We start from the raw sequence: 27,721 nt of genomic DNA, 5'->3' as shown, positions 1-27,721 counted from the left end.
TAACCGTTTCTATTTTAAAAATGAGCATTAATTAATAATACATTGAGAATTCATTAATAATATATACATGAAACTGTTAAGATGAGTTAAAAAGCATCACTTTGGGTTCAAGCCAGTGAGTGGCATTAACTGAAAAAGGTGGTTCTTATTACACAAGGTATCACAGAACTTCACTTTCTTAGTCAGAGTGAATTTGCCAAAAAAAAAAAAAAAATCTTTTCCCTAGTCTTGATTGACTACTAAATCTGGAGGGAAATTCACATTCATTTGTTAATTCTCTGCCCTCACTCTTTTTCATGCTCGATTACACATGTTGCTCCAATACAGTAAAAACGCCCATAAGTACAGAATTTCCTACCACTCCCTATGCCCTCAAATGCTCTCCTTTGCTCTCCTTTCCAAATATCCCTTAGGAAGCAAGTCATTGTCATGACAACCATAAGATGAGGTTTGAAGGGCACTTGGAGGCACACTTAGTGAAAGTTAATACCAGTTGTGTTTAACAAGGTCAGGGAAACTCAGACAATGGGTCATATTTGGTAAGGAGGTGCCACTTAGCTATTTAGAATTATCTGTTCACATCAAATTTAACCAAATACCACCTCCAAAAAAAAAAAAAGTCGGAGTGATTCATTCAGGGCTAATCCATCATTCCTCTGTTGTAGCCAATTCCCTCTACGGTCACTAGTAATTAAATCAGAAGATCATATATAAGAGGAAAAAGAGAATTAAGGGCTTGCCTTGCCTGGCAAACTTTAATGTGGAACATTCCGCTGTATACTCGCACTCCCAACCCCCAACCCCAAGGGTTAGCACGTTTTTCTTTTTTAAGCAATACTCTTCCACATCTTCACACTTTGTGTCCTTCTCTGTCAGGCAGAGGATGAAGGTGGATTCCCAAGGAGTTGTGAGGACTTTCTCAGCCTCTTCAACGCATTTGCTTCCAGAAACAGAAACACTGTGGACACAACTAGCAACTACAGCGCAGGTGTAGTAGGAATCTTTTGTGTAACTCAGAGCTAGAGAGGGCTTCCTTCAATATATGCGAAACGATACTTTCTCACACTGACTCCAGTCCAGAGACCAAGAGATACAAATGACCCTGCCTTTAGAAAGTCACTATGGAATAACGTTCATCCTTCCTTTGTCTCTACCTGACTGACCACCTAGTCGGGGAGCTTTTAAAATGAGGAGAATCCTTTGTTCTCTCAGGTTCCATTTAAGGAAAAGTGGGTCGAAGGGCTTCCCCAGGGAAAGAAAATGAGCTCTGAAGCCAAATGCAGGGGAGGAAGGGATTTCATGCCCACTGTTATTGTCATCCTCCCAAAAAGAGAATTAATTGTTCGGCAGGCTAATGGTTAAGAAAAGGTGGGGATGCATACAGGTAGCCCCATCCCTGAGACCATATCTAATTCCCTAGTGTGGCTCAGGCCATCCTCTAGGCTGGGTGGGGGTAGGGGTGGGGTAGGGGTGTTGGGAACTCTCTCTGGCCATGGGTAATACAGCCAGAACTGCATGCATTCTCACGCCCCAGAACTGGCGTCCCAGCCCAAGTGCGAAGTTGGGCGTTTCGACCTGAAAAGCAGAGTAAGAGCCATTCAAAGCAGCAAGTTACAGTACCTTGAGAAGTCTGACAGATGGGAGAAAGGCTGCGTGGCATAGCTTCCGGATGGTCCAATTTAGGGGTCGAGAAGCATCAGTCTGATTCATGACCCCTTCCAAATTCCACCGGGAAGATAAGAAACTGCAAATCTGGGCAGTGCCTAAAAAATAAACGGTCCCCCACGGCCCTGGCATCCCATGGTCATCTCCACACCTGCAAATTCCATTAGGGCAGTGGCTTCCTGGAACTTGGGAGTCTAGTCAAGTGGCGTTTCCTGAGCCCCTGAACCTTCTTAAGAAAGCCACCTCCCCTCTCCCTGCAGCCGTGCTCATGCATACCAAATGTGGCCGAATGGAGGCACACTGCCTGCTGCTTCGGGGAGGGGATGCTTGATTTCGAAGGAGAGGGACAGCCTGCACAAAACAGCCTGTGGTCGGAGTCAGAGGAACCTGCTCCAGAATGCGCGCTCCCTCTCCTGCTCTCCTCCCGCAAACACAGGTCAGGCGTTGGGGGGGAACCCGGGCCATTTGCTTTGCTCTCCTGTTTTGGGAGGGGGGAGCCAGGAGGAGAGCAAAAAAGAACAAAAATGAATCCAGAAGGAGAACTTGTACTTTCTTGCACAAAGCATCTTTGAGGGGCTGGAAACTGGCGCAGGGGGAGGGGCTAGGACACCGGGAGGGAGAAGGGATGCCTCTGAATGATAAGATAAACGCTTCCTTTTTGATTTGTGTGACATAATAAATTGAGAGCTATCGTAAAATGGATCTATAGTAAGAGGAGATCCCTGCTGTGTTCTGAAGTCTTTTATTAGCTGTGATTGACAGTCTTCACCCTGATATAAGCCCCGTGTAGATGATGAACGGTCAGAGACGGAGTCAAACTCGCACATACACACATGGGGAACAAGGAGTTATTCCTGTCATAGACAGCTGTGCAAAAGAAGGCATTTGTGGCTTACCTTTTTAGCAGTAGTAGTTTCTAAATTGGGGGATATCCCCACAGGATAGACCGTCTCTACAACAAAGTTTAACCCTTAAAGTGCCCTACAGAATAATGTCAAAAAATGGTTTCCTTAAGTGTTTCCTTCTTTCCAGTAATTTTCGAAGGAGGCTTTACAAAAGTGTAGCTGCACTGGAGCAGACAGTTTTTAAAGCTTCCATGGTGAAAGAGATAAAGAACTTTTCTATCTAAAGGCAGAAATTGGCCAGTTTCACTTAAAGAAGGGACACTCAGGAAGGCTGGGTTGGGGCAGAGGGTGACCCTGTCCACCGCCTTACTTGGACTACCCACTCTCCCCAGACGTTAACGTTTAGTGGTAGTGCTGACAAAAGACTCTGCCCAGGAGACTTCCCACACCCCCACCCTTCAAGCGTTTCTAGGGAACTTAAAAGTTCCACCTTTTTCCTTCCCTGTGACTGTAGAGATTTTTCATTTTTAATTAACCAGAAGAAATGGGTAACTCCCCCTCCCCTTCCCACTCCCGCAACTACTATGTATTCTGGGATAAAATCCAGAGGGGTTAGAACAGATGTGATATAAGGCTGCCTTTTAGGGACAAGAACAAAGAGTGTAGCAATACCTGACACCTGCATCACTGCGCCATTCCCTAAAGTGCTCCAGAGTCAGAGATGCTGAGCCGTACAGAACCACCGACTTGAACATAAAAATAATCGTGCATCGGATTAATCTCTATCAAAGCAGTATCAATGTAGCAGAAACCTCACACGGTTCATTTTCTGTCACCATCCTATATCCACAATGGATCCACAATGGGGAGAAGGACACTTTGAAGTGCTAACAGCTGGGATGTCAGGCACGGTATTGGGCCCTCTTCATCATGTAAGTTCATAGTAATGACAGTATAACAGCATCCAAAGCAGATGCTATTATAATATTTCTATTTTGCAGATTAAGCAAGTGATGTCCAAAGAAATCAGTGGTGTATAGCATAGATAACAAAACTGGAGCCTGGATTAGTGTCATTTTACTGAGCTGTAAAGATACACTTTCTGTTCATATATATATACATACATACATACATACATACATACATATATACATATATATATACATATATCAACCTTGACTTTTTTGGTCCTTTAATCTGATATAAGAATTGCAATAAAAGATGGGGATAAGTCCCTCACATATAGGTGTGGCATGTCACTGAGGTTTGCTTAACCTCCTAAATCCTAAAATCTGGTTTTAGAGTTCAAAATGAAATCCTGACTCTGACCTTGGGCAGTTTTCTCATCTCTTCTGTGCATTGGAATCTTTTATCTCTGAAATGGAGACAAACAACTACACATGCAGGGGGTTCGTGAAACCAAACGAGCTAATGGTAGTAAGGCATTGAATTCAGTGCTTGGCATGGTCCAAGCCACCTCCACTGTGGTTCATCTTCTAGGTAGCATCTCCTGATTGATTCCACATTGGTAACCCACTGGTATTTCTCACTAAGGATACTTTGTGTGTATATATGCGGTACCAGGCAATGAGATCAAGCAAAGGGAATTAAACCTGGATGCTTCTATGAGTCATGCAGTTTAATAAATGAAGTAAAACAATCCTGCAAAGGCAATGGGGCTTTCCTTACAGAATGGTAGTCAACAGAGAGCAAAATACTGCCTTGAGTGAGCAGCTTACAAGGAGACAGCATTTCTTCGTTACTAAAGGTCTTTAAGTCATTCCTTAACTTGAGAACTTAGTCCTTGGGGAAAGGCAAGGACATTACAATTGCCTAACCTTGTCTCTCACTTTCAAAGTGTTAGAAACACTACAATAAAATAAAATAAAATAAAAAAAGAAAGATAAGAAAAGAAAGCATCTTTTTGAAACCACGGTCTTTGATCCTCTAACTCCTTTAAAATTTTAAAACTAACTTTAGTCAGAGACATAGTTAGGGGTTTTGTGAAATGAGGAAGCCTGAGGAAGCAGGGAGGTGTCACAGTCACTCTAACAGTAATTAGAAGGATGGGCACAAAACCTTCAGGGAGTGGATTTAGAGGCTATGCAGAGGAGATGAAGATCAAAGGACGAATGGCTTATGGAGGCGGCATCCCAACATTGGAGTAATTTGTGCCAGGATTATTTGCTGTCAAATATCTAAAGAGAGGTTCTCAAGACCCCTTTCTCATTTAGAAAAAAATGCCCCCTCCCCAGAATAAGCCTCCTATGCTTTAAGAGAGGATTCTAAGAGGTAAAAGCAGAGAAGTAGTAGCCTGGCCAAAGCAGATAGAGTCTCACACACCCAAAACACTCGTTTTAGATATTATGACCATGAGTGTTTACATGATCAGATTACACTTCAGTATTCCTAAAAGTAGCAATTCGGTTGTGTTAAATTTTTTTGCATTCTAAAGTGTGTCTTCCAACATATTTTCATTCTCTTTAGACTATGCAATCCGTCGTCCCATTGGTAATTTTTTAGCTCAGTCTCTGTGTCGTTACTAAGCCTTTCATATATTTTATTTTTCAAGATTATGTCCCCTCCAGGGAAGTCAAGTCTGATAGAACATTGTATCATATTGAGTCTTCTTGATATCCCTCTGATATAGAAGGACTAATTTGAAAACCCGAGGAACAAGGAAATAGGCACAAGGAACAGGCAGATCAGAAGGTTCAGACCCCTCCCTCTCAAGTGCTTTATGCAAACCACCCTGTCCTAGCGTGTTTTCTGTTACTATGAAAACCTACGTGACCAAAAGCAAAAGGAAGGAAAGGGTTTATTTGGTTTATAGCTAATAGTTCTTCATTCAGGGAGGCTCAGGCAGGAAGTCATGATAATAACCTGGAGGCAGGACCTGAAGCAGAGACAACACAGGAACTGTGGTTATTGGCTTGCTCTCCATGGCTGGTTCAGCCTGATTTCTTACAGAGTTCAGAAGCATCTGTTCATGGTAGCACCACATTCAGTGAGTTGGGGATCATTCATCGAGAAAATGCCTTACAGACATGCACACAGGCCCCTGTAATGGAGGCAGTGCCTCTACCGAAGTTCCCTTTTTCCAAATACCCCAGTTTGTGTCAAGGTGACAAAAACTAGCCAGCACACACACTGTGGTGGTTTGAATGAGACTGACCTCCATAGGCTCATAAATTTGAATATTGGCCTCCGATTGGTTGAACTGTTTGTGAATGATTAAGTGTGTTCTTAATGAAAGAAGTATGTCACCAGGGATAGAGGTTTCTAAGCCAATGCCATTCTTTTATCTCTCTGTCTCTGTCTGTCTCTGTTTCTGTCTGTCTCTCTTTCTGTTCCTCATTCTTTTTGTCTAATGCTTGTGGACAAGAGGTAAGCTCTCAGAACTGTTTTCAGTGCCAAACTAGTCATGAACTCTAACCTTCTGAAACTTATGAGCCCCAATGAAGTCTTCTATAAGTAGCCTTGGTCATGGTGTGTCTTTTCTGTAATAGAAAAGTCACTAAGACACAAGTTTTTAGTACCAAGGAGTAACCGGCCTGATCGTGCTGCTTTTAGAGGAATGTGGAAGACTTTGAGACTTAGGATTAGGAAAGCATTTGAGTGTTGTAGGCAGGGCTTAATGAGCAGTCTTAGTAGGTACTCGGAAGACAATAAACTCTTCTAGAAGTTGCCTTGGTCATGGTGTACCTTCCCAGCAATAGAAAAGTAAGAACACAAAATGCTCTGAAATAATTTTGTACACTCTGTTACTATACCATTGAAATCATTGGGCATTTGAACATTAATTGTATGTATGTTTCAAGAGCTAATTTTTTTTGAGTATGGTCTGCATAGGGTAGATGATACACCAGCATTCAGGAGAAGTATTGAAACCAGACAAGGGTGCCTCCATAGTTATCTTTCTCTACTTCAAAATTCTGTACTAGTCTTAACATTCCCTTTACTGGCCTCAACCCATGGATGTTTCTTTAAGTGAGTGTGCTTGTGAAGTATAGTGTGTGTGTGTGTGTGTGTGTGTGTGTGTGTGTGTGTGCCTGTGTGTGCTCATAAAGTTCATAAGACAACCTTGCATCCCCTGGAGCTGATGATTATGAGATGCTAATGTGGGTATAGGAAACTTCTCTCTTTTCCTCTAGAAGAGTAGAGAGCAATGTTAGCTCCTGAGTCATTTCTTCACACTCATGAAGTTCATGGCTCTTTTGTGTTCTGCCAGTTCTATAGTTTTGTCAAAAAGATCATTTGTGTTGAGAACATCATGGTAATTTGATTTTTGTCTGAGACCCATGTGTTTTTTAAAATGCTTCTTTTCTTTTTAACTATACTCAGAGCTATACAAATTCTAGGATTTCTCTGATGTTTCTACAGTATCCTTTAAAATATGAATTCTCATTATAGACCCCACTGATCTATAACACTGTTATTAATTATTTCCAAATATGCTGTTATTCAAATAGATTAAATGATTTTCCCCCTTTGGGATTCTTTTATGGTTAATAGATTTTGAAATAGATTAAACTATATTAAAATAAATTACTCATTTTTAAAACTAGCCCAAGAAGCATTTGCTTTACATAAAAATGAAAAGAATCCTAATGAGATATTTTCATACTACTCTACTTTCCCCCCAGTACCAAGTTGTTTTCTCTGCCTACTCCCCACTATTGCATAGTTGAGTGGCTACAATCGACAGAGGCTCTTCTTAAGGCTGGGGTGAAACGTATCTCTTCGTGACTTCGAAGTCAAGTTGTCTTCCCAAATGCCATCCTAGACTGCAGTCAAATAGGACAATGTGGCCCTCTGTTTCTCCACAGTGGACAATCCCTCTTCACACCATGGCATGGGCATGCAGTCGTGCAGTTCTTCACACCAGGGCATGCAGTAGAGCATCCTCTTCAGGGCTCTAAGAATGCAGCCCCTTCAGGCCTGCATCTACTATTGTGTAACCAGGGTACCTAAAATATAGTAATGTTTTAATCCTCTTAAGTCCCTTGAGATTCTTCTCACAAAGGTCTTTTAGGGAGCTTTGAAGGAAATTCATTCACAATTTAGCCTCTACCGAAATTTCTATCGTTAAGCCTATGCAATGTTGTCTTGGAATAATAGCAGCCTGCATCCACAGAAAATATGCAGAGAGAGAGAGAGAGAGAGAGAGAGAGAGAGAGAGAGAGAGAGAGAGAGAGAGAAGAATACCAGAATCGTTAAGTATAAATTCCTCTTTTTACAAATTTAGATCTGGCTTATAAGTTATGTAGGTTGCAGTGGGCTAATGGGAATTTCATTTTGGCAGTAGGAAAGCAGCCTTTTGTGTATCTTCACCTGAGAGCTCTGACATGAGACTCAATTCTTCTACCTTTGATTCACTACATGGCCCTGGACTAGCTGCATCTGTTATCAAAGCCTTAGTTTCTTGACACAAACAGAATCTATTATAATGTCCACCTTCATATTTTGGAAAAAATAGAAACAATTATCACAACACTAATAGAATTAAAACTGCATATGACTATAATTATTATAAATATTATTAATATAAGTTACCGTGTTCAATGGTTTTGCTGGGTAGTTCATCCCAGTGGCTAAGAGCAAGAGCCAGATGCCTAATGGCCTGGACTTATAACCCAACTTTACCATTTATAAGGTGATTTGGGAATTCCACTTCATCTTATGGCTATCTGCACTAAAAGATTATAATTTATCTAGTTATTAATAGATGGAGAGGTCACAGAAGAGGACCCTTGCTGTTACCAAAGCTCAGATAGTAGCAATTTGTGGTTAACCTAACTGAAGTCGCAGTGCTGTCCAGCACATTGCTGATGCTCTAAGGAAGCAAGGCAACAGAGGAATACTTAGACCATAAATGTGGCCAACGCATGAGTGTTCACAATACATTCGAAAGAAGCATTAAAGTAAAGATATTTTAAAATAAATAAAAATTCAAGTTTGCCTTTCCCCTTTTCTTATTCAGGTAGGAGGAGCCACTTCAGAGAACCAGAAGGTAACCAGAAAGTTGGACACACACCCAACTTTCCTGACAGCTACCCCTTCTACCCCCCGCAACCGAAAAGCAACCACACATCTAGAAATGAGATATGAAACTACCATGTAAAAAACATGTTGCATTAAAAAAATTAAAAGATATGCAAACAGCTCGTATCTCACTAAAAATCAAAACCACACGTGTTCATTGGAACATGTATGCCACTTCCCACCTCCTAAGGCTGAGGGATCATTGTCAAAGAGAGATAAAAGGTCTAAAGAGCCTGAGGCAGTGGATGGCTTTAAGGAAGCAGTGTCCTTAGGACACAGCAACTGTGACAGCACACACAAGCCCTGTGCAAACCTAAGCCACACTAAGCCCCAGCAGGGAGAGGGGAGCTGGGCAGGAAGTCCCGCCCCAGCAGAGGAGCTACTGACAACTGGTAGCTGCTGGGAGAAGGTGAGTCAGTAGGACCTGGGTAAGCTGACGGTGCTCTGATGGAAGAGCACACAACCAAGAATATTTGGGCAGCACACATTGGTCTTGATGGCTTAAAAAAAAGGACACAAAACTGAGTGGGTAGGGAAGGGGAATTGATCTTCGAAGAGCTAAAAGACGGAGGTAAATGAGATAAAATACCTTACATGAAATTCTCAAATAACCAATAGACTATTGTTTAAAAATCACTCTCACACACATAAAGGGCACAACAAATTTAAAAGGCCAGGAGCTAAAAAAAAAAATCCACGTTGAGCTTTGAAATCCTATTATTTCCATTCACAATGAGAATGATTTTTTTTTTTTTTGCAATGATTCTAAAATCTTAATGAGTCCATGGAGCCTTGCCGAAAGTGTAAGATTTGAGATGTTCATTTTTAACTACTTCAGAGTCACAATCTCCTGATAGCTATGATATTGTTTGTTACTGCACGTCTTTTCTCTCTTCTAAACTTAAATGTATGCAAAACAAGTACGTACAGTTACACTCTGTGTATACATTATATTAGATGAAGTTCATCAGCGTTATCGAATTGGTATTGAACTAATGAATTAATATACTAATATATGTGGGGTAGTGAGACTTAAGCTGTCAGTCTTCAATTCCTGCTTGAAGAAATTCTATCAGTTGAATAGAATCTCAAAAATGTATTGCTACCAGTGCAGCTTAAGAAAAGCATTGGCCAGGGGCTAGTCACACATGCACACATTCAAGTCGAACAGTATATATGTACCCCTGCAAATGTCTTCTGGCTCTCATCAACGAGAGCTGAGTATATCAGCCACACACGGAATCTTGTGCATGTTGACCCTCTTATACTGATGGCCAGCACCACATTAGAACATAAGGTCTGCTCACCTGGGAAACAGGGACATACTGTGATCTGGAAAATCTTCAAAGTGGTGGCACTGCCTCGGAGAGGAATTTCATGAGGAAAGCTAATGAAAATTGTACTTATTGTACTTGTTACTTATTCTGGTCATTCGCACCCAGGCGAGTGTGAAAATGTGTTGCTGTGATCATTCTCTTATCTTATTTTCAACAACGATGAACCTTATTCATAGTAGCTCAGGAACTAGATGATTTTAGTTGGTTGGCCAATTTTATATTTTGAATATATTTTCCTTGTGAAGGAGGATTAAAATCAATGCAAACTGCATGAAACTTGAAGCCAGGGTAAACTGGATTTGAAACCCTATTAATTTACCTGGTAGTTAATATAATTTTTGTAAGTCTTAATACTTAAAACAGATAGAGCTGATTGCGATAATGCCAAAAGTGATTGACAATCTGTTGAGTACTAAGTACAACAAGTATTATGTACCAAGAGCACAGCTTATGCCTCTTAATGCTCTCAGGAAGTTTGCAGCATTATTTCACTATTATGAGCAAAAAAGTAGTCCCTCAAGTTGATATTCTTTCAGTAGGTCACATGTTGCAAGGTAGACTTAAATCTAGGTACATCCAATTCTATAATCTATATTTTACCTATACCGGTAAAGAGTACTGGTGGCTATTTTAAAAGACAAGAATGAAGTTAAAGTTCTTCTGACTGTCCATGAAGAAACCAGCATTCGACATGTTGAACCTGAGCAGAGACGAAGCGATGCTGGAGAATTCACCTTAACACCTGAGAGTGGAGAGCGCAGTCGTTCAGAGGCTCTGGTCTTTGTTTTCCCTGTTGACTCTCACTCCCTTTCCCACTTTGTAGTTCCAGAAGGTAGATCTCCACAGTGAGACAAAGACTGTCCATACTCATTTGGTATGGCCAATAGTCATTTATCAGCTTCCTTCCAAAATGGCACATACTCAATTAAAAACGTGTTTCTACAAGATTTATAAGGCAGGTTCAGTTTTTTCTACGCATACAACGTTGCTTAACTATCATTAATTATCCATTTCATTCCCGCCTACATTTTCTAGATCAGGAAATCAATGCTTAAATTAAAAGTTAAATATATACACATGTTTATTCTGCAAGTTTCAGAGTATATATATATATATATATATATATATACATATATGTGTGTGTGTGTGTGTGTGTGTGTGTGTGTATGTATATGTATGTATTGTATGAGGTTTATTGACCTGTTTAAGCAAACCTACTTTTAAGGCATTTGAAACAGTTTCAGATATCTGATGAGACATACCATTCTAGATATTTAGAACAGCAATAAATGGTTTCAGAAGCACAATGATGCACTTGTGTCAAAAGTGTACGGCTATCATGGCCAATAAAACTAAAAGAAGTCCATGTAGTCATTTAATTATGATTATTATTTAAGCTTACCTGGTTTTTATATGAGGGATTATAATAGAAAAAAATGAAGGAGAGTGTTCCCAAGGGAGTGGACCTTAAGTGATAGTATTTTTGGTAAATAATAGATTGAAATGAAACCCTTACATTAAGGTTCTGGGAAAATAATGGAAGAGGAAGCAGAAAGATTGTAAGAGCCACAGAACCAGGTCACCTGCAGCCAGACACTGTGTTCTAACCATTACAAGGAAGTTGTAACCTTAACATCTCAACAACATGATTGCTTTAACAAGACCTGAATAATGACAATACCAGCTGACGTGCTACTGTAAACGGGGCATTTTTCAAGGTCCTATGCCAAGATGAAGAAGTATAAAAAGGAAACTAAGTTTACTCAGGGAATAGTTTATCCAATTGAAAGTGGTCAGTCCTAAACAATATACATATAAGTTATACTAAATGGACTCAGTAGGAATATATGTACATATATATGTAATACGTATATTATATACTTTGTCATTTCTATTCCTGTCTCTTTCTCTTCCAACTTTTCCAGTGCCCCACTAAGATTTGAGATCATACATATACACACATATATTTTCAATATATGTAATTTAAACAATATATATTAATATATAAATATTTATTTGATTGAATATATTTTGTTTTGTTTGAATCCTTCTGCTTCCTCTTCTATAATTTTCTCTGTACCTTAATGTAAGGGTTGAATTTCTATCACTTACCAAAACCTATTGCTCAAAATTTCCCACTCCTTGGGAACATTATCCTTTTTTTCAGTTAAAATGCCTCATATAAAAATCAAGAAAGCTCAAATAATTGCCATAATCACATTTAAATGATTATATATGTTAATTTAAATAATATATATAATCTTGAGTTTGAGTGGGAATCAGGGAAGGACACTGGAAGAGGGAGAGGCAAGGGTAACAGTGATATCCATACAAAATATCATACATATCTCATATATGAAATTTTGAAAAAGTAAACACAAAATAATGGGTAGGTAAGGTTATAATATGCATGTCCTTTATGTAAGTGTATATCTCCTTTAATGAAATCATATGCAAGTAAACAGACAACCACAGAGCAAATGAAAGAATGACTCATTTCATAAACTTGTACAAGAGTTGAAAAACATCAAGGCAAATCACTATCGTAAATGAAGCCATCTGTCGTCTCGATGGGACAGGGGGACATTCTCCGCCCATCTTAGGTTTCCATACTGTGACTCACTGATTCTCCTATCCTTTCAGCCTTACCTCTGGACCATTACGGCCACTCATCATACGCCAGTGGCCCTCATTTCCTTTAGCTTCCGAATTTCTCATCACAGCACTGCTATGTGTGCTCTCTCTTCTGCCAGCTCCTCACAAGAGTGATGCTTTCATGAGGCTGAGAGCCAGGCAAGTGTGATCTCTGAGAGTCCTTCCAGCACATCCCTAGCAGTTCCAACTGCATCTTTCCTTCTTTTTGTGCTTTTCTACCTTTTAGAATTTATAACTGTTTATAGGGTTGATTTATTTCTTTCTGGTCCCCACCTCCTATTTGAACGTAATGTCTTGAGGACAGTCATCAACAGTATACTAGATTACAGCAGTGTTTCTGGAACACGGTGTGAAGTCAAAGTCTGATGGCTGCAGAATAAACTAGTAAGGATAACTGGACTGGGCATATTTATTACAACCATTTCGTTCAAGTCATTTTGGAGTCTCATGCTGCATAGTGTATAGTAACAAACTGAAATTTTCTTCAGGCTCTTTTGCCTTCTCTCCATCTTAACCCCATACCTCTTAAAAGTCTAAGAACTGCTACCAAAGATTCATGAAAGGAAAAACCTATAGGCTCTTACTTCAACTACAAAACAAGCTCTAAGCATAGAAGTACTTGGAAAGGAGAAGCAAAATGAGCAACAGAGCACTATAGGTAAAAGAAATAACTCCTGTTAAAGAATCCAGTCATCACTTATTAAAGCATAATAGTGTTAGACATCCCTCTGAAGACAGTAGGAGTTTTCATATGTAGAATATATCTTTATTGAAGACAGTCTGTACTTCATATATATGCAAATCTCTATTTAAAAGTGTAGACACAGTCACCTATACATCAGCAGTAACAACCGGATTCACAATAATAATAATAATAATAATAATAATAATAATAATAATACAAATAAAATATTTTAATATTGATTCCTCACAAGCATATTATGATTCCTTACCCACAATTAGGCTGCCATGTTAGTAAGGAAGATATAATTACTAACTTTGTTTTACAGATGTACAGAAAGCTCATTGCACATGGTTTGATTTACCCTGTATCACTAGCCTCACTGAATCTTGCTTCTTTCACGAGGCTCTTGACCTCCCTCTTGGTGACAAGGCTAGTTCTTAGATTGAAGCACATAATGAGTCTACTTTCAAAACAAAAACTTCAGAAAAAAATTAGTGAATCACAGAGTGTCATGAATAAATCTCAAAATCTTGAAATTGTGGAGAAGACAAACCAAGAGGGACAGAAATGAGAGTCATGGTGGCCAGCAATTGTTCCTGAGAAAGATCTGACGATGAAAAGCCACGAAGAGCCTTCTCAGAGTAGTGGACACATATTATCATCCATTCAGTGGGAGACGCTCAACTTCTGACATTGCTAAAATTCGTCAAACTACACAGTCAAAACCGATGGATTTATATATATATATATATATATATATATATATGTGTGTGTGTGTGTGTGTGTGTGTGTGTGTGTGTGTGTGTGTGTGTGTGTGTCGGAGAAATATATTTATATTCCCTCTTATTATAATACGCACTTTTATTGTTGAAAATAAAAAGAAATGTAATCGCCTATGCTATGGTTTACATTTGTAATGGCTCCAGAAGTCATGTTTTAAAGGTTATTCATTAGAGTGCCTTTATTAAGAAGTAATGCAACTGTTTGAAGGTGGACACTATTTGAAGTCTCTGGTCACTGATGGCATATCTTGAAGAGAAAACCAAGAACCCAGCTCTCTCCTCTCTATTGACACAGATATGTGGTGAGTAGCTTTGCTCTGCCATGAACTCATAATCTGCCAAGTCAAATAATTTCTACCAAGAACTAAAGCCCTCAAACCTGTGAGCCACAATAAAGCATTTCTCACTATAAGTTGACTACCTTAGGTATTTGTGATAGGTACAGAAAGCTGACTAACAAAACTTAAAATTGCTGATGTGGCTTTTGAATAATCAAGTATTTTAGGTCACTTAATTTATGTACATTTTATTATGATTATATTGCTAATTAATATATAACTTTTGAATATTCTGAAAATATTAAATGATTACATTTGAATCAGTCATGTTCCTGTGTAGATAATACTCAACTTGCTTCCATTTTAATGTTGGAAATACCTTTGTAATGGATGAATGATCATACATTTATGTATACATCTTTGATTCCATTTTAAAGACAATTTAAGGTGAGGAATGATTTATTTATAAATTGTAACCTTTTTTTAGACTTTTGATAGATGTTGCCATCCTACCATCCAGTACAGTACCATTTCAGGTGCCCTTCAGTACCAAGTAAGAATTACTTTTGGGGAATTATTGATGAAACTGGGAATCTAATTAAATTTATTTGTGGCCAAGTTGATAACAAAAATAAATATATGTATTTCTATTTTGTAACTTACAAGACTCCATTTTTGCTATGGTCATTTGAAATTCTACCAAATGATTTTTTTTCTTTTAGAGTTTAATTTTTCTCATTAATTCTTGAATATCATTTTATGTAAAGAATATTATCCCATCACATTAGTTGCTAATAATTTTCTATTCTTCTTTCAATTTTTATATTGAAAGCAATTTTTCCATTTTTATTAAATTGGGTATTTTTTTATTTACATTTCAAATGTTATTCCCTTTCCTAGTTTCCAGGTCATCATCCCCCTAGTCCTTTCCCCTCCCCTTCTCTATGGGTGTTCCCCTCCCCATCCACCCCAAATTACCACCCCCCAACAATCTCCTGCACTGGGGGGTCCAACCTTGGCAGAACCAAGGGCTTCTCCTTCCACTGGTGCCCCAGCAAAGCTATTCACTGCTACATATGCAGTTGGAGCCCTGGGTCAGTCCATGGATAGTCTTTGAGTAATGGTTTAGTCTCTGGAGGCTCTGGTTGGTTGGTATTGTTGTTCTTATGGGGTTGCAAGTCCCTTTAGCTCTTGAAAGCATTTATATACTTGGCCTATATTCTGTGAATAACTGTCATTTTAACTCGTTTAGATAAAAGCTTATATATATGTATATGTTCTTTTTTAATCTCTCTCACTGGATTTTAAATATTAGTAAGATTTTTTTTTTTACTTACATGTGACTAGGTCATAGCCCATATTTTTCTTCCTTATTACAGACTTATCAAAACACAGTTGTGAAATGTTTTTCAGTTTACAATTCTGCAAATAGAGGTTTTCTGTTCAATGATAGAATCTGTGATCCCTCCCAAAGAACAGCCATTTCTTCACACTGCCAGATGCTGTTAAGAGCCTTGTTCTCATTCACAAACACCATTTCTGTAAATGAAAGACTCCACAGGTCTTAAAATGCTTTCCTGTCAGTCTAGATAAATCTAATCCAGTATCATCCCATGTGACAGTAATTGCTACCACAAAACTGACTGGCAAAAATGGGTGACATGCTGTTGTTGAAAACGTGTAACTCAAATTTCTGAGTTTGCCAGAAGCTCATCCACTAGAGACCTTTAAGATCAGCACCAACGCTGAGACCTTTGGACGGTAAGCCAGGAAACAGAGCACTGAGTTTCTAGCGCTGTCAACTTGGCACAAAACCAGAAGGGGACAGATCCCATTTGAGAACTCACTCACCCCTCCCTATAGGAAAAGAAAAATAGATAAAAGGCCTGCAGAGTGACTCTAACAAATACAGTCTCTATAAGACAAAAACTACCCAAATCCAAAATCGCTGGATCACCAATTATGTTAATTTCCAGCGTACTTGAATTATATTAGTGGTTCCTCAAGCATTCGCTTGGAACCAAAATTTATTTGGATCATAAAGCACAGAAGTTCCTGTAAATGGCGTTGCTGCTGCACCTTGCCCGTAAAATAGTCACACGTTCTTCGTTGCCCTTGAGTTTTATAGTTCCCTTTATTTTATAAAATTCTTCCACGTGTTATTTTGTATTTTGTGGGTGGAGACAGAGGGGAGAATGGAAAGCAGAAGCCACAAAGCCATAGTTGGACAGTTTAGACCACACTGAAAGCCAAAACAACGGAATTCTTGCTACCATCCCAAGGACCAGCGGGGAAAACACCGGGCTGCTTCGGTCTGCTCCTCTGGCTCTTGGGATAATGTAACAAAAGCAAGTATGCTGTTGATGTTTTGTTGAATTTTTAACAAAGCTAATGTGGAGATTTCTAAATTTATGGCAATCTCCAAAGATGTTTCTGCCCATTACAAAGTTGCCACAAATAAAGCATTTTCAGCATTGTTCTTATTGTTTTATACCAAATGACCATTGTCAGATACTTTGTTTCAAACCTATGGGGGATGACAGCCCTAAGGTGCTAATGCACCCCAGCATCACCAAATCACTGGTGTAAAAGGAGAGTTCTGAGTTGCTGTGGCAGTTTATGCTATGGGACACCTGCATGGAATATATCTGATATATATATATATATGTATATGTGTGTGTATGTGTGTGTGTATGTATGTATGTATGTATGTATGTATGTATGTATGTATGTATGCATGTACATCTTCAGGGAAATGGAAAACACTAGTAAATTATGGTATCTTTTATTCTCTCAGAAGAGCAAAGCAATCACATTGCCCATGCCATTCATCATTAGTACAAATAAATTTGACTCAGGAACAACAGAATGAATATTAAATTAATATTAAAGAATATATTTTATTTGTCATTCTCACAGCATGACCGCATTCTTACCATTTTACCAAATTTATGAGGATATTATTTAAATATGATTAAATTCGCACTGACCATTTCTGATAGATAAATGTGTTAATTCTGCTAACTTCTCCGTGTTTGTTGTGGGTTCAGCATCTAAGCCAAAAGCTGATAAGAAAAAGACTTTCTTACACAGTGCTCATAAGGACGAAACATCAAAGTAATTTAAATGAGGGGACAGGAAACTCACACATCACAGAAAATCAAAACCTGCAGAAGGCAGTCGGCTCTCAGGAAGGGTGAGCACAAAATTGTTAGCTAGTGACTCAAGAAGATTTAACGCATTAACCGTTACTTTGGAGAAGGGCTAAGCACAAAATACCTAGGTTCAATCTCTACTTTGTTGCTCAGCGTCTCTAAGCCTTGATAGCAAACAGAACTCTCCAACTGTTGAAGTAAAATGTGACAAGTGGCCTACTCACCTAACCGAGAAAGTAGGCATGACTAATGCCATGGGATTAGAACTCAGATCCTCAGTATTGACTCTTCTCATTCCCTATTTCTTATTTGCTTTCCAACAAACCCTTTCTTTGTCCATACTTAAATCTCCTGGTAAGGAATTCTAACATGTTAAATGTTCTGAACACGTTCTGGTACTATTGCAGTGTATCCAAGGAAATTCAACTACTTATTTGTTTCCTATTCTTACCTCACTGTCATGCTAAAATGTTCTGAACAAAAGCAATTTAGGAAGAAAAGTATTGGTTTATACCTTCAGGTTGCAGTCCATCACTGGGAGTAATGGTGGGGGGGACTCATGGCAGGAATTCAGAACAGAAGCCACAGTTTAATGCTGTTTGCTTTCATAGCTGTTTCATACAGCCCAGGCCCACCTGCTCAGGGATGGTACCAAATATAGTGGCCTAGCTAGTCCTTCCTAAATCAACTGATAATCAATGCAGTCCTCCTACAGACACACCCATGGATCACTATGACCTAGTCAGTTCCTCGGTTGACATTTTCATCTCTGATGACTCTAGGCCAATGGTTCTCTACCTGTGTCCCATGATCCCTTTGGCCAATCTCTATCTCCAAAATTTATTTACATTATGATTCACAATAGTAGCAAAATTACAGTTATGAAGGAGTAACAAAAATAACTTTATGGGTGGGTGGGTTCACTGCAACATCAGGAACTATGTTAAAGGGTCGCAGTGTTAGGAAGTTTGAGAACTGCTGTTCTGGTCTATATCATGCTGACTTGTGGAGTTAGCAGACACCATTAAGACCAGGGAACACATTGCTTCTCTTAGATGTGCAGTTTGATCTAGTGTAGACAGAAATGCACTGAGATCTGGAAGCGTAGGAGGATCAGCTAGGAAATGTGAGATCTCTAAGCCATTTCACAAAGCTCAAAAATACAGCAAAGTTAGACAAAGAATTGGGAGATGCTAGAATAGGCCCAGGGAAACCAATGGAATAAAAGGATCCAGGAACATGTTGAATCCAAAGGGCCATTCTATATGGCAAAATATAGACAGAATTGGAAGATCATGATGGGATGGACCAAAAGAAGTAAAGTGGGCCAGAGTTGGTTGAGACACCACTAAGGTTTTTAAAGACTGGGAATCAAAAGTAACCAGGAATGTGACGGAAAATGACCTTAGTGATCTGGGATTAGCTAATGAACAGAGATCTCATCTAGCAACACCAAGACCCTGAATTCCATCCAAGGAGAACAAGAAAAATGAAATGCATTTAGAGATAAATTGGAGCTGGCAAGCGCTACAAGTCGGAAAACACATGGTATCAACTGGAAAGTATAAACATAAGATCTTCTTTTTTTTTCCCGGAGCTGGGGACCGAACCCAGGGCCTTGTGCTTGCTAGGCAAGCGCTCTACCACTGAGCTAAATCCCCAGCCCCTAAACATGAGATCTTCATTGTTCACTCTCTGAAAAGCCTTTCTGAGAGCTACAAACTGATAGGACTTCCCCAGAAGAGTTGAGATCTGCAGCATGCTACATAATGTAAAAGAGTAGATTGGGTGACATGGCTTTTCCTCAAAGCTAATTTTTATCAAACGACTGAAATTTCCACAAAAGAGAAAAAAGAAAGGGATACTCTTCAGAGAAATCAGGGTTAAATATAGCCACTTTCCCTGACCTTTTCTAAGCAAAAGCTATTCCTTTTGATTGCTAGAGCCTCTCTTGTAGAGAGAAGATCAAATAAAAGTCTGGTGGTCTAATAAGGATCAAGTGAACAGATTAACTTAAGCACTTAAATAAATATTCGAGACAAGCTCACCAGAATCCAGCAGCATCATGGAGAAATGAATTCTGATAAGGGAGTTTTGAGGACCCATTAGAGGACTTACAGACAATATATCAAGTAATTATGTCAGTCTTGCCTCTGCTAAATGAGCTGAGCAATTACAATTATCTTAATCTGTTTCCTTGGATAAAAGGTAGCTATTCTTTTATTTCTCTTAAATTTTCCAAATTCAACACATGGCTTTGAAATTGAATCCTTGCTGGTTTCTTCTTTTGATATGTCACCGAAGGACTTACAGGGAAATGACTCAAAATTTCAGCAAAATGTCCAAAAGGATGCTTCAGGCTCAGGTGACACATTTTAAGTATTCTTGGAAACTAATATTTCACCCTGTTTAAAAAGTTTTAAATATATGTGGAAGGGACTTTTTACAACTAAAAGTAGAAAATGATACTTTGCAGAGAGAGAAAGTACTAGGAATCTGGAGGCCAATGAAACCCAGCCATAAAGCCCTCTTGCACACCTGGACAGCTGACCCACATAAATGGCCTCTTGGCTTCCCTTCTGCTACTCTCTCCACCCCACCCAATCCTGTCTTGGTTCATACTTGCTCTCGGGCATTTCAGGAGAAAAGCCAGCACTTTCCAAGTAGACATGATCATTGGGTACATTCCACGATTGCTGTTGCCCGAATCCAAGTTACATAGAAATGTACAGAATATAAAGATACTAATTTGTCTTGGACTATTAGATAAAAATCCTGCCCTTCTGTGGACTGTTTGATTATGTATACAATTATCTAATGCGGAATCAATCCACCTCTTTCTTGTAACAAACCTCTGACTGGGTGGTTGGTTAATTTAACATAGTAGGTCCAATCATTGAGTTTTAATATTTTTATTCATTTGTATGCATATGGGTAGTTTGTTTGCACAGATGCCTATGCCCCACACGAATGCCTAGAGCTCCTAGCCGTCAGCATAGGACAATGTTTCAATACTGGAACTTTGGCTAAGCAGTTGTCAACCTCCATGTGGGTGCTGAAATGGAACACAGGTCCTCTGAGAGAGATGCCAGCGCTATTAAACATTGAGCCACCGCTTCTAGCCTCCGATAATTGAGTTCATACTTCAAATGGGTAAACTTCATTGTCCATGGGTTACATTTTAAGGCAAGTGCTTCAAGCAAAACAAGACAAAAAAAATGAATGATAGGTTTGGATTTAGCCCGCTTTCCCAGCGTTGAACCCAGTTAAAGCAGAAATTATACCAGGCCTCCTCGGGGAGGTTTGTTTCTTGTCTTTTGTTTTTTTTTTGGTTTGCTTTTTACTTTTTGTTTTTGTTTCTGATTGGCCCTTTGCACCACACAAATATTAGTGCCTTACATTTCAAATGACCATGTATATTTCTGATAGCTCTCATATATAAGTCGACTTTTAAAGTAATTATTTGATTTTTTACTTATAAATATAAAAACTATTTTGGGGCGTTGTGTGTTTTTTTGTTTGTTTTTCTTTGCTTTGTTTTTGGTTTTTTGTTATTTTTTTTGTTGTCTTTTATTTTTATTTTAATCAAGAATGCAGACATGGCAAGCTTTGTGATTAGCATATTTAAAAGAGGCCTCATGGAGAGAAAAGTTGTAAAAGACAGGAGATCGGAAGTCTCTGTTGAGACTGTGCCTTCTAGCTATGACAGGGAGGGAGGGGATGTAAGACATGGGAGGTTAGGAAGGAGGAAAGGAAGGGGAGAAAGAATGCAACAATATATATTTTTAAAATCTAGTTGTTCCCATACTGCTAAGAATGCTTCCATTTATAGAATTGCCTTTGCATCCTTGGAAAAATGAAACCATGATCACTATGGATGTAAATTCCTCTATCTGTTCTTCTATTTAGCTTGGCTTTATCCTCTTGTCATTTATCAGTATCGCTTGACAAGACAGTTGGATTGGAAGCAAATGAACAACAAAGGGGTCCTATAATTTTATAGCACAATGGACTTGGTTGTAGATGTTTTACCTTAGTCTTTTTTTGATCTCTAGAAGGGTTGTGTTTTCCTTGTTTTTTTTTTTCTTCTTTGAGTCTTACTTAATTTTCTGCATACATACTATGTTCTTTTCTCCATTTGTTCTTCTTTCTTACCATAATTCATGCTGTAACGGAAATAATCAGTGTCCTTGAAGATTAGATTGGTGGGAAGGCCATATTAGATGATGAAATTCCCCTGTTAGCTAGCAATGCATTGAAATGGGCGAGTGGCAAGTTGTTACCTCAAGGGGTTCTCCACAGTGAAAATTTTTTAATGTATGAAGCTCTAAGGAAAACCTCCAACCTCGACTCTTGAGGCTATATTAAAGTAATTGAAATAAATCTTCACTTGTTTTAATTGTTATTTTAGGAAAACCACTGTAATATTTTTTTAGTCACCTAAACAAGAACAAACTACTTGTCGTGTTTGGAAATTCTTGCAAAACACAGTAGGGGTGAAGATAAAAGAAATGCTGCAAGGATTAGCAATAAAAGTAATGCATGAACTTATCCATCATTTTTAAATATATGTTAGTTGGAAGAAACTGGCCTGCTCTCCCATAGGAAACATTAACTTATATTAGAATGATTTTTTTACTGTAGCCTAGAGTGATGAATCATAAAAGAAGCAATTAAATACTTTTGCTGTGCCAAGCATGACACTAGCAGTAATATGCCATGGCCAACAGTGGCACACACTTAGGAGAGTTATCAATTGCCAACTCATTTTTCCCCTTATTTCTGTTGTCAGAAAGGCTAGAAAAATAAGATGTTGATTTCCAGAGTTTCCTTATGCCTAGTTCTAATCAATAAGTAGAATAAGTAGAAAAATGTAATGGTAGAATAGGAGAATCTTTTTTTTTCTTTTTTTCGGAGCTGGGGACCAAACCCAGGGCCTTGCGCTTGCTAGGTAAGCGCTCTACCACTGAGCTAAATCCCCAACCCCTGAATAGGAGAATCTTGAAGGAAGAAAGAAGGAAGGAAGGAAGGAAGGTAGGAAGGAAGGAAGAAAGAAAGAAAGAAAGAAAGAAAGAAAGAATGAACTACTGCCCCTCAATTCCTGCCCTACCTGTGAGACTATGTTACCTCAGGACATGGTGTCTGATGCTGTACCAAGTGTCTTAATACTAGGAAGGGAGAGCCAAGAGTCAGATAGAAACCTCTCAGCCTAGTGGCACCATTTGTGCATTATGAGCAAGGGACAATCATTTGGCCACAAGGTTTCTTAGACATCAAATATTTTATGGAAGCCAGATCTGTGTTCTGTTACCAGTGAAATGCATCAATAAAAGATCTGCATGAAGTGAATTGTGGGTGTGATTAGTGTAGGACCCTCAACATTGCGCCACTGGGAGGTGGCAGAGAAACATTTGGACCCAGATACCGTGCATCTGGTGTTTCAGTCCCTACAGGCAAAACCTTTTTTCCCCTTAAAGGAAATGTCTTAAGGTTTGAAAAGCTTGTCTCCCTTTCCTTCCCTATCTTCCTAATTTGTTCCAATCCTATCCTTCCTTAGCACTTCCCTTTGCTCAATGTGACATCTTGACTATCTCCTCAAAGTTGAATGGTCACACCATTCTGGACTAATGTTTGAAAATATTTAAATGGCACAGTATATGTCAAGCCCATAGAAACAAAATACTCCTCAGTGGTTGCTTCATAGTGGTCCTCTTCTTTCCCTGTCCTCTTATTCTTCCTCCCCTTCTTTAAGTATAGAAAATGTACTGTGCCAGGCATTACAGATGCAACTGTAAAACCACAAGATTAGATCTGAATAGATTGGTCACAGATATTCCAGAAGATAAGTATATTAATAGACTGCATGCACGTGCGACAGCAAAAGGAACTGTATAAATAAATAAAGTACAAACGTAAGAATGCTATGATTTTAGAAGAAAGAAAAAAGCAGTCGACTGTACTTGAGAGGACACTAGGGATCCCCAAAGGGGTTATTCAGACCAGAAACTATTATAATAAAATCAAAGCAGCCTCTATGTTCAAAAGTAGCCTCTAGATGAACTGGACATCTAGTTTATTTTTTATGTTTGCATTCATGTAAAATATGTGACAAAAACATATACATTATGTTTTTTTAATTTTTATTCCTATGAATGTTGAAATCCAAATCACTGAACCAGAAAAGGGGAGGGGGTCATGTAAGGAGGAGAGGAGGGGGAGCTGCAATCAGGATGTAAAGTAAATAAAAAAATAAGTTATTGTAAAACATTGCTCACCAAACTGAGTGATCTAGGCTGTTGTCACATTCTTCAGTTTTTGATTCTTTATCTGATAACTTCAGTAATTTAGTTAGCTACATCGAGGCATTCAAACTGAATTCAGGAACTATAAAAATGGATGAGCAGCTAAGAGTACTTGCTGTATGATCATGAGTAGCAAAGTTGGGATCCCAGCACCCATGTGACAATCCAGGAATCTCGTATATGCCAGAAACTCCAGCTCCTCAGAATCTCATGTCTTCTTCTGGCCCCCATGTTTACATACATATGCACAGATATACTCAAACGCAGACAGCTGCACCCACATAAGTTAATAACATACACCTTTAAAACTTAATTCAGAATGGACACCAATGTGCTCAGATATAGAGAGTTAAATCATATGGAGCTGGCTGAGGGGCTAGTATCCTCACAGAACTTAAACATATTATAAGTGTGTAAAACAAAGAAAAAATATTGAATGTATATGAAAGCTGAATTGTGGTAGTTATGAACAAAACCTAAGTTAAGACGATTGTAAGCCAGAATTTTAGTATTTAACTTCAGGATGGACATGACACTTTTGTTCACGGATTCTGAGTCTGTGGATAGTTTCCAAGTAGAATATTCTAAAAAACCCCTAGTCCCACTTCTCATATATCTATGTATTATTTATTAGGCTAAATGGCTTTTCAAACAGGAATATTCTGAGCTGGTGTGATTATGTGTACAAGACTGGAATGTCTAATTCTGAAATAAAGTAAGAAACCATTGAAGGTAGATCTCAGAGTCCCTGAAAAAAGGCAGAATTACTACTACTTACAATACATTAGTAATATTATATTAATTTTTAATAGACAGACTAAACAACCTATTCCAGATTCATTTATAGTTCTCCTAGTTGCTCTGTTACACAATCTCAATCACTTTAATATTAACTTTTGATTTTCTATGAAATGAATTTACATCGTCTGCATGACCACGTTCAATATTTTGTTTCTGGACTTGGCACGTTTTGACTATCTGAAATTCCATTCATGTGGTCTATAATATTTACAGAGGACTATCTGAATGTCTTTACAATTAAACAGAGATATCAAAATGGTAGCATTTCAATTTTAACCTTCAGGTTGTATAAAAAAATTGAACAATGTTGAGTATAACCAAGGGTGTGTAGGCTTGTAAGAAAAGCAGAGCTCTTTTTCTACCTCTTCTGTTCATAACTGTGGAGCAGACTTCAATCTTACTGTTCTAGCAAATGGCTTTTGCTAGACAACATCCCCAAACAGCCCTGTGCAGGATGGCTGGTTTCTTGCCTGTCTTCAGCTTTATTCTTCTCAGACGGACCTTAAAGCAACTGCGTGCACATCAGTAGCACTTGGTAGTGATTTCAGAAGAAAACTGCTTTGGGACATGATGCACAGTTGTTTCCCAGAGCTATCCTCTCAGTGCCAGTGAGGTGGAGATGTCGTTGCCAGTGCCAATCAGGGATTGCCTGGAAGCTCTGACAGGATCAGGGCATGGTGGTACCTCCGATTCACCTGCATTTGCAGCCTTCCTTGTTTGTGTTGTCAGGCTACAGGATGCTCTGGAGCGCACGTGAAGACAGGAGCAGTTAGACTCTGGCGCAGGTGAAATGGCCTGAAGAGGTGGATGATTCCTAGAGGCGTCAGCTCACATTCCTTCTCCACATACATTGTGGGAGATCTCAAGTGACACATCCTCCAGGAAGCTTGCCCTGATATCTGATCTCCGTCCCAGAATTTCCATACTGTACTAACATCGGTGCACACTTTCTTCTACCAAACTCTAAGTATTTCTATCTCTTGCCTACCGTCTACCTGCATGTTTGACTGGTACCGTTGAGTAAGCTCGTGGTTCTTTTGGAGAAACTCAAATAAAAGCCGGCTTTTATTTTTCCACAGAAACAGCCTGCATAAATTACTGAAGTGTTTATGCCAAATAGCTATCTTTGTCTGCGATTCCTAAACTATTTAGACATCTTAAATAGTAGAGTAGCTGATGCTGACATTTTAATGTTACTATCAAATTCATAACAGCAAAAACTTGGTGAACTGTGATGTTTAAAAATTCATTTACTCATAGCAGATCTAACAGGCATATGATTGGATGTTCAAGTTCTATGAAGTTCCATATGGCATGGCATTTTTCTCCATGACTCTTTGTGTTTTCGTTCATATATAAATGCACATGTACTTATATGTGTTTACACAGTGCAAATATATTTGTTTCTTTTGCAAGATACATTAACAGACTGATTTCCCTCATCATACTGTCCTTACTTTGAGGCCAAACTAATTAAAAGGAAAAAGGAGTTAGAGCATTCCAAATGACCAAAGATTTCAGATCCTAAACATTCAGGTTTGGTACTGTGAACACTGTAGCACCATGCTCTGTCCAAAAAGTTATTTTAAGGAGACCTGTTCCATCACTATAATTTTGTCTTTTTCAGTCTTGACCCACTCAAAACAGACAGACAAGCAAACACCCTTTCCAATTCCCTTCATTTAAATCTTTGCTCATGAACATCTCAACTTAGGTCTGGCTGTGCATATTCACTACCTCACTCTCTACTCTTAACTCCTTAGAGATCAGTAACTCTTTGCTTCTAGTACACTGTTAATAGTGGGAGCATTGCTCTGAACCAGGCAGAATACCCTCCATCTTGGGGATTTTTCTTAAGGGGAAGCTAAGATTTCACTTCACTCTTCTATTGGGCCAATTAGCCTCCTATGAGCTCCCTCATGGTTTGCTCTTAACTCTAACACATTATAATGAGCATTATTCTCAGGTTATATATAAACCTCACTTGACATAACTGCAGGAAGGAGGGCTGGCAGAAGTCAGCCCAGACTGCTGATCAGTCATTCTGACATAAAGTTTAAACTGTGCCCTTTGGCACAAAAGGAAAAAAAGTAGGGAAGAAAAAAATCAAAAGAAAAAATTATCAGCAATGTGCTTAATAATCCTAGTAGGAATGAAAATGAACATTATAAGTGTTTTTGTCCAAGCCTTACTATATCCTAAAAATAAATAGTAATTTTTTAAAAAAATAATTTGATGAAGTGAAATTCTGTAAATTCTGTATGCATGTATCCATGGTAACCCAGGTTTATATTTTTGAGCTACAAACACTTGTGCCATCAGAAATATGTAAATCATATGAACAGATATAATAAGATAAAATTATGTTTCTATAAATATCTGTTGGGTAATAGTTCAAAGAAAACTTGACAGCAGATTATAAATTGAGAAGTGTTTATTATTTTTAGGAAAAGTAGAAAAGTTGTTTATCGATGCAGTTATAATGAGGAAAGAACAGTGTCAAGAGCCACATGCCCTCTCCTCCAGAGTAAGGTCACAAAGCATGTGAAAGCGAGAGAAAATATACAGTGCCTCAAACACCAAATGGAACTCTGTCAGGAAGCCTAAAGGGAGAACTTCCCCTCAGACCTTAGACATTAGCAAGTGTCTGGGGTCAGGGAAGAATAGGAAAGCATTCACTGAGGGCGGATGCTTGCCTTGCCTTTTTCCAGTAAGAAGCATAACTTTCTTTAAGTGGGAGCCTTTGAGACAGGATTCTAGAAAGCTCTTAGAAAGCAGCAGATCCCACAACATTGCATCGCTTTTACTAATAGACTCTGAGGCCCTAATTAACTCTTCTGCAGTGTTGATTTGTTTTGCCTGGATAACTGGACTCTAGAGGGAAGGAAATCTGAGTTCCAAGAAGAAGGGGCAATGCAGACATTTGCAATGTTTCCTTTCTTGTGTAGAATTCTACTTCTATTCCTGACAATAATTAAAATGCTTTTTAAAAAAGTAAACCAAGTCCCGGTTCAGCAAGGACTAAAGCAAAGGCCATCCAGAGACTGCTCCACTTGGGGATCCATCCAATATGCAGCCAATAAACCCAGTCACTATTGCTGATGCCAAGAAGTGCTTGCTGATAGGAGCCAGATCTGGGTGTCTCCCAAGTGGCTCTGCCAGAGCCCTACT

At 38.8% G+C, this 27,721-nt stretch overlaps 1 protein-coding gene across 2 annotated transcripts in view; it reads right to left on the bottom strand.

Moving 5' to 3' along the window:
• The window catches only part of Trpm3 (transient receptor potential cation channel, subfamily M, member 3), an 870,412-nt gene that overhangs the window by 532,825 nt on the left and 309,866 nt on the right, over positions 1–27,721 (bottom strand). The window contains 1 exon segment of one of the 2 annotated variants that reach the window (NM_001354180.1): positions 1,621–1,797. Within the exon segment in view, the coding sequence (NP_001341109.1) occupies positions 1,621–1,797 (177 nt within the window). 2 annotated transcript variants of the gene reach the window in all.

The sequence above is a fragment of the Rattus norvegicus genome, chromosome 1 (assembly GCF_021556685.1).
Source record: "Rattus norvegicus strain SHRSP/BbbUtx chromosome 1, alternate assembly SHRSP_T2T, whole genome shotgun sequence".
NCBI lineage: Eukaryota > Metazoa > Chordata > Mammalia > Rodentia > Muridae > Rattus > Rattus norvegicus.
The sequence above is the reverse complement of the archived record's forward strand: the minus strand, read 5'-3'. Positions and strand labels throughout refer to the sequence as shown.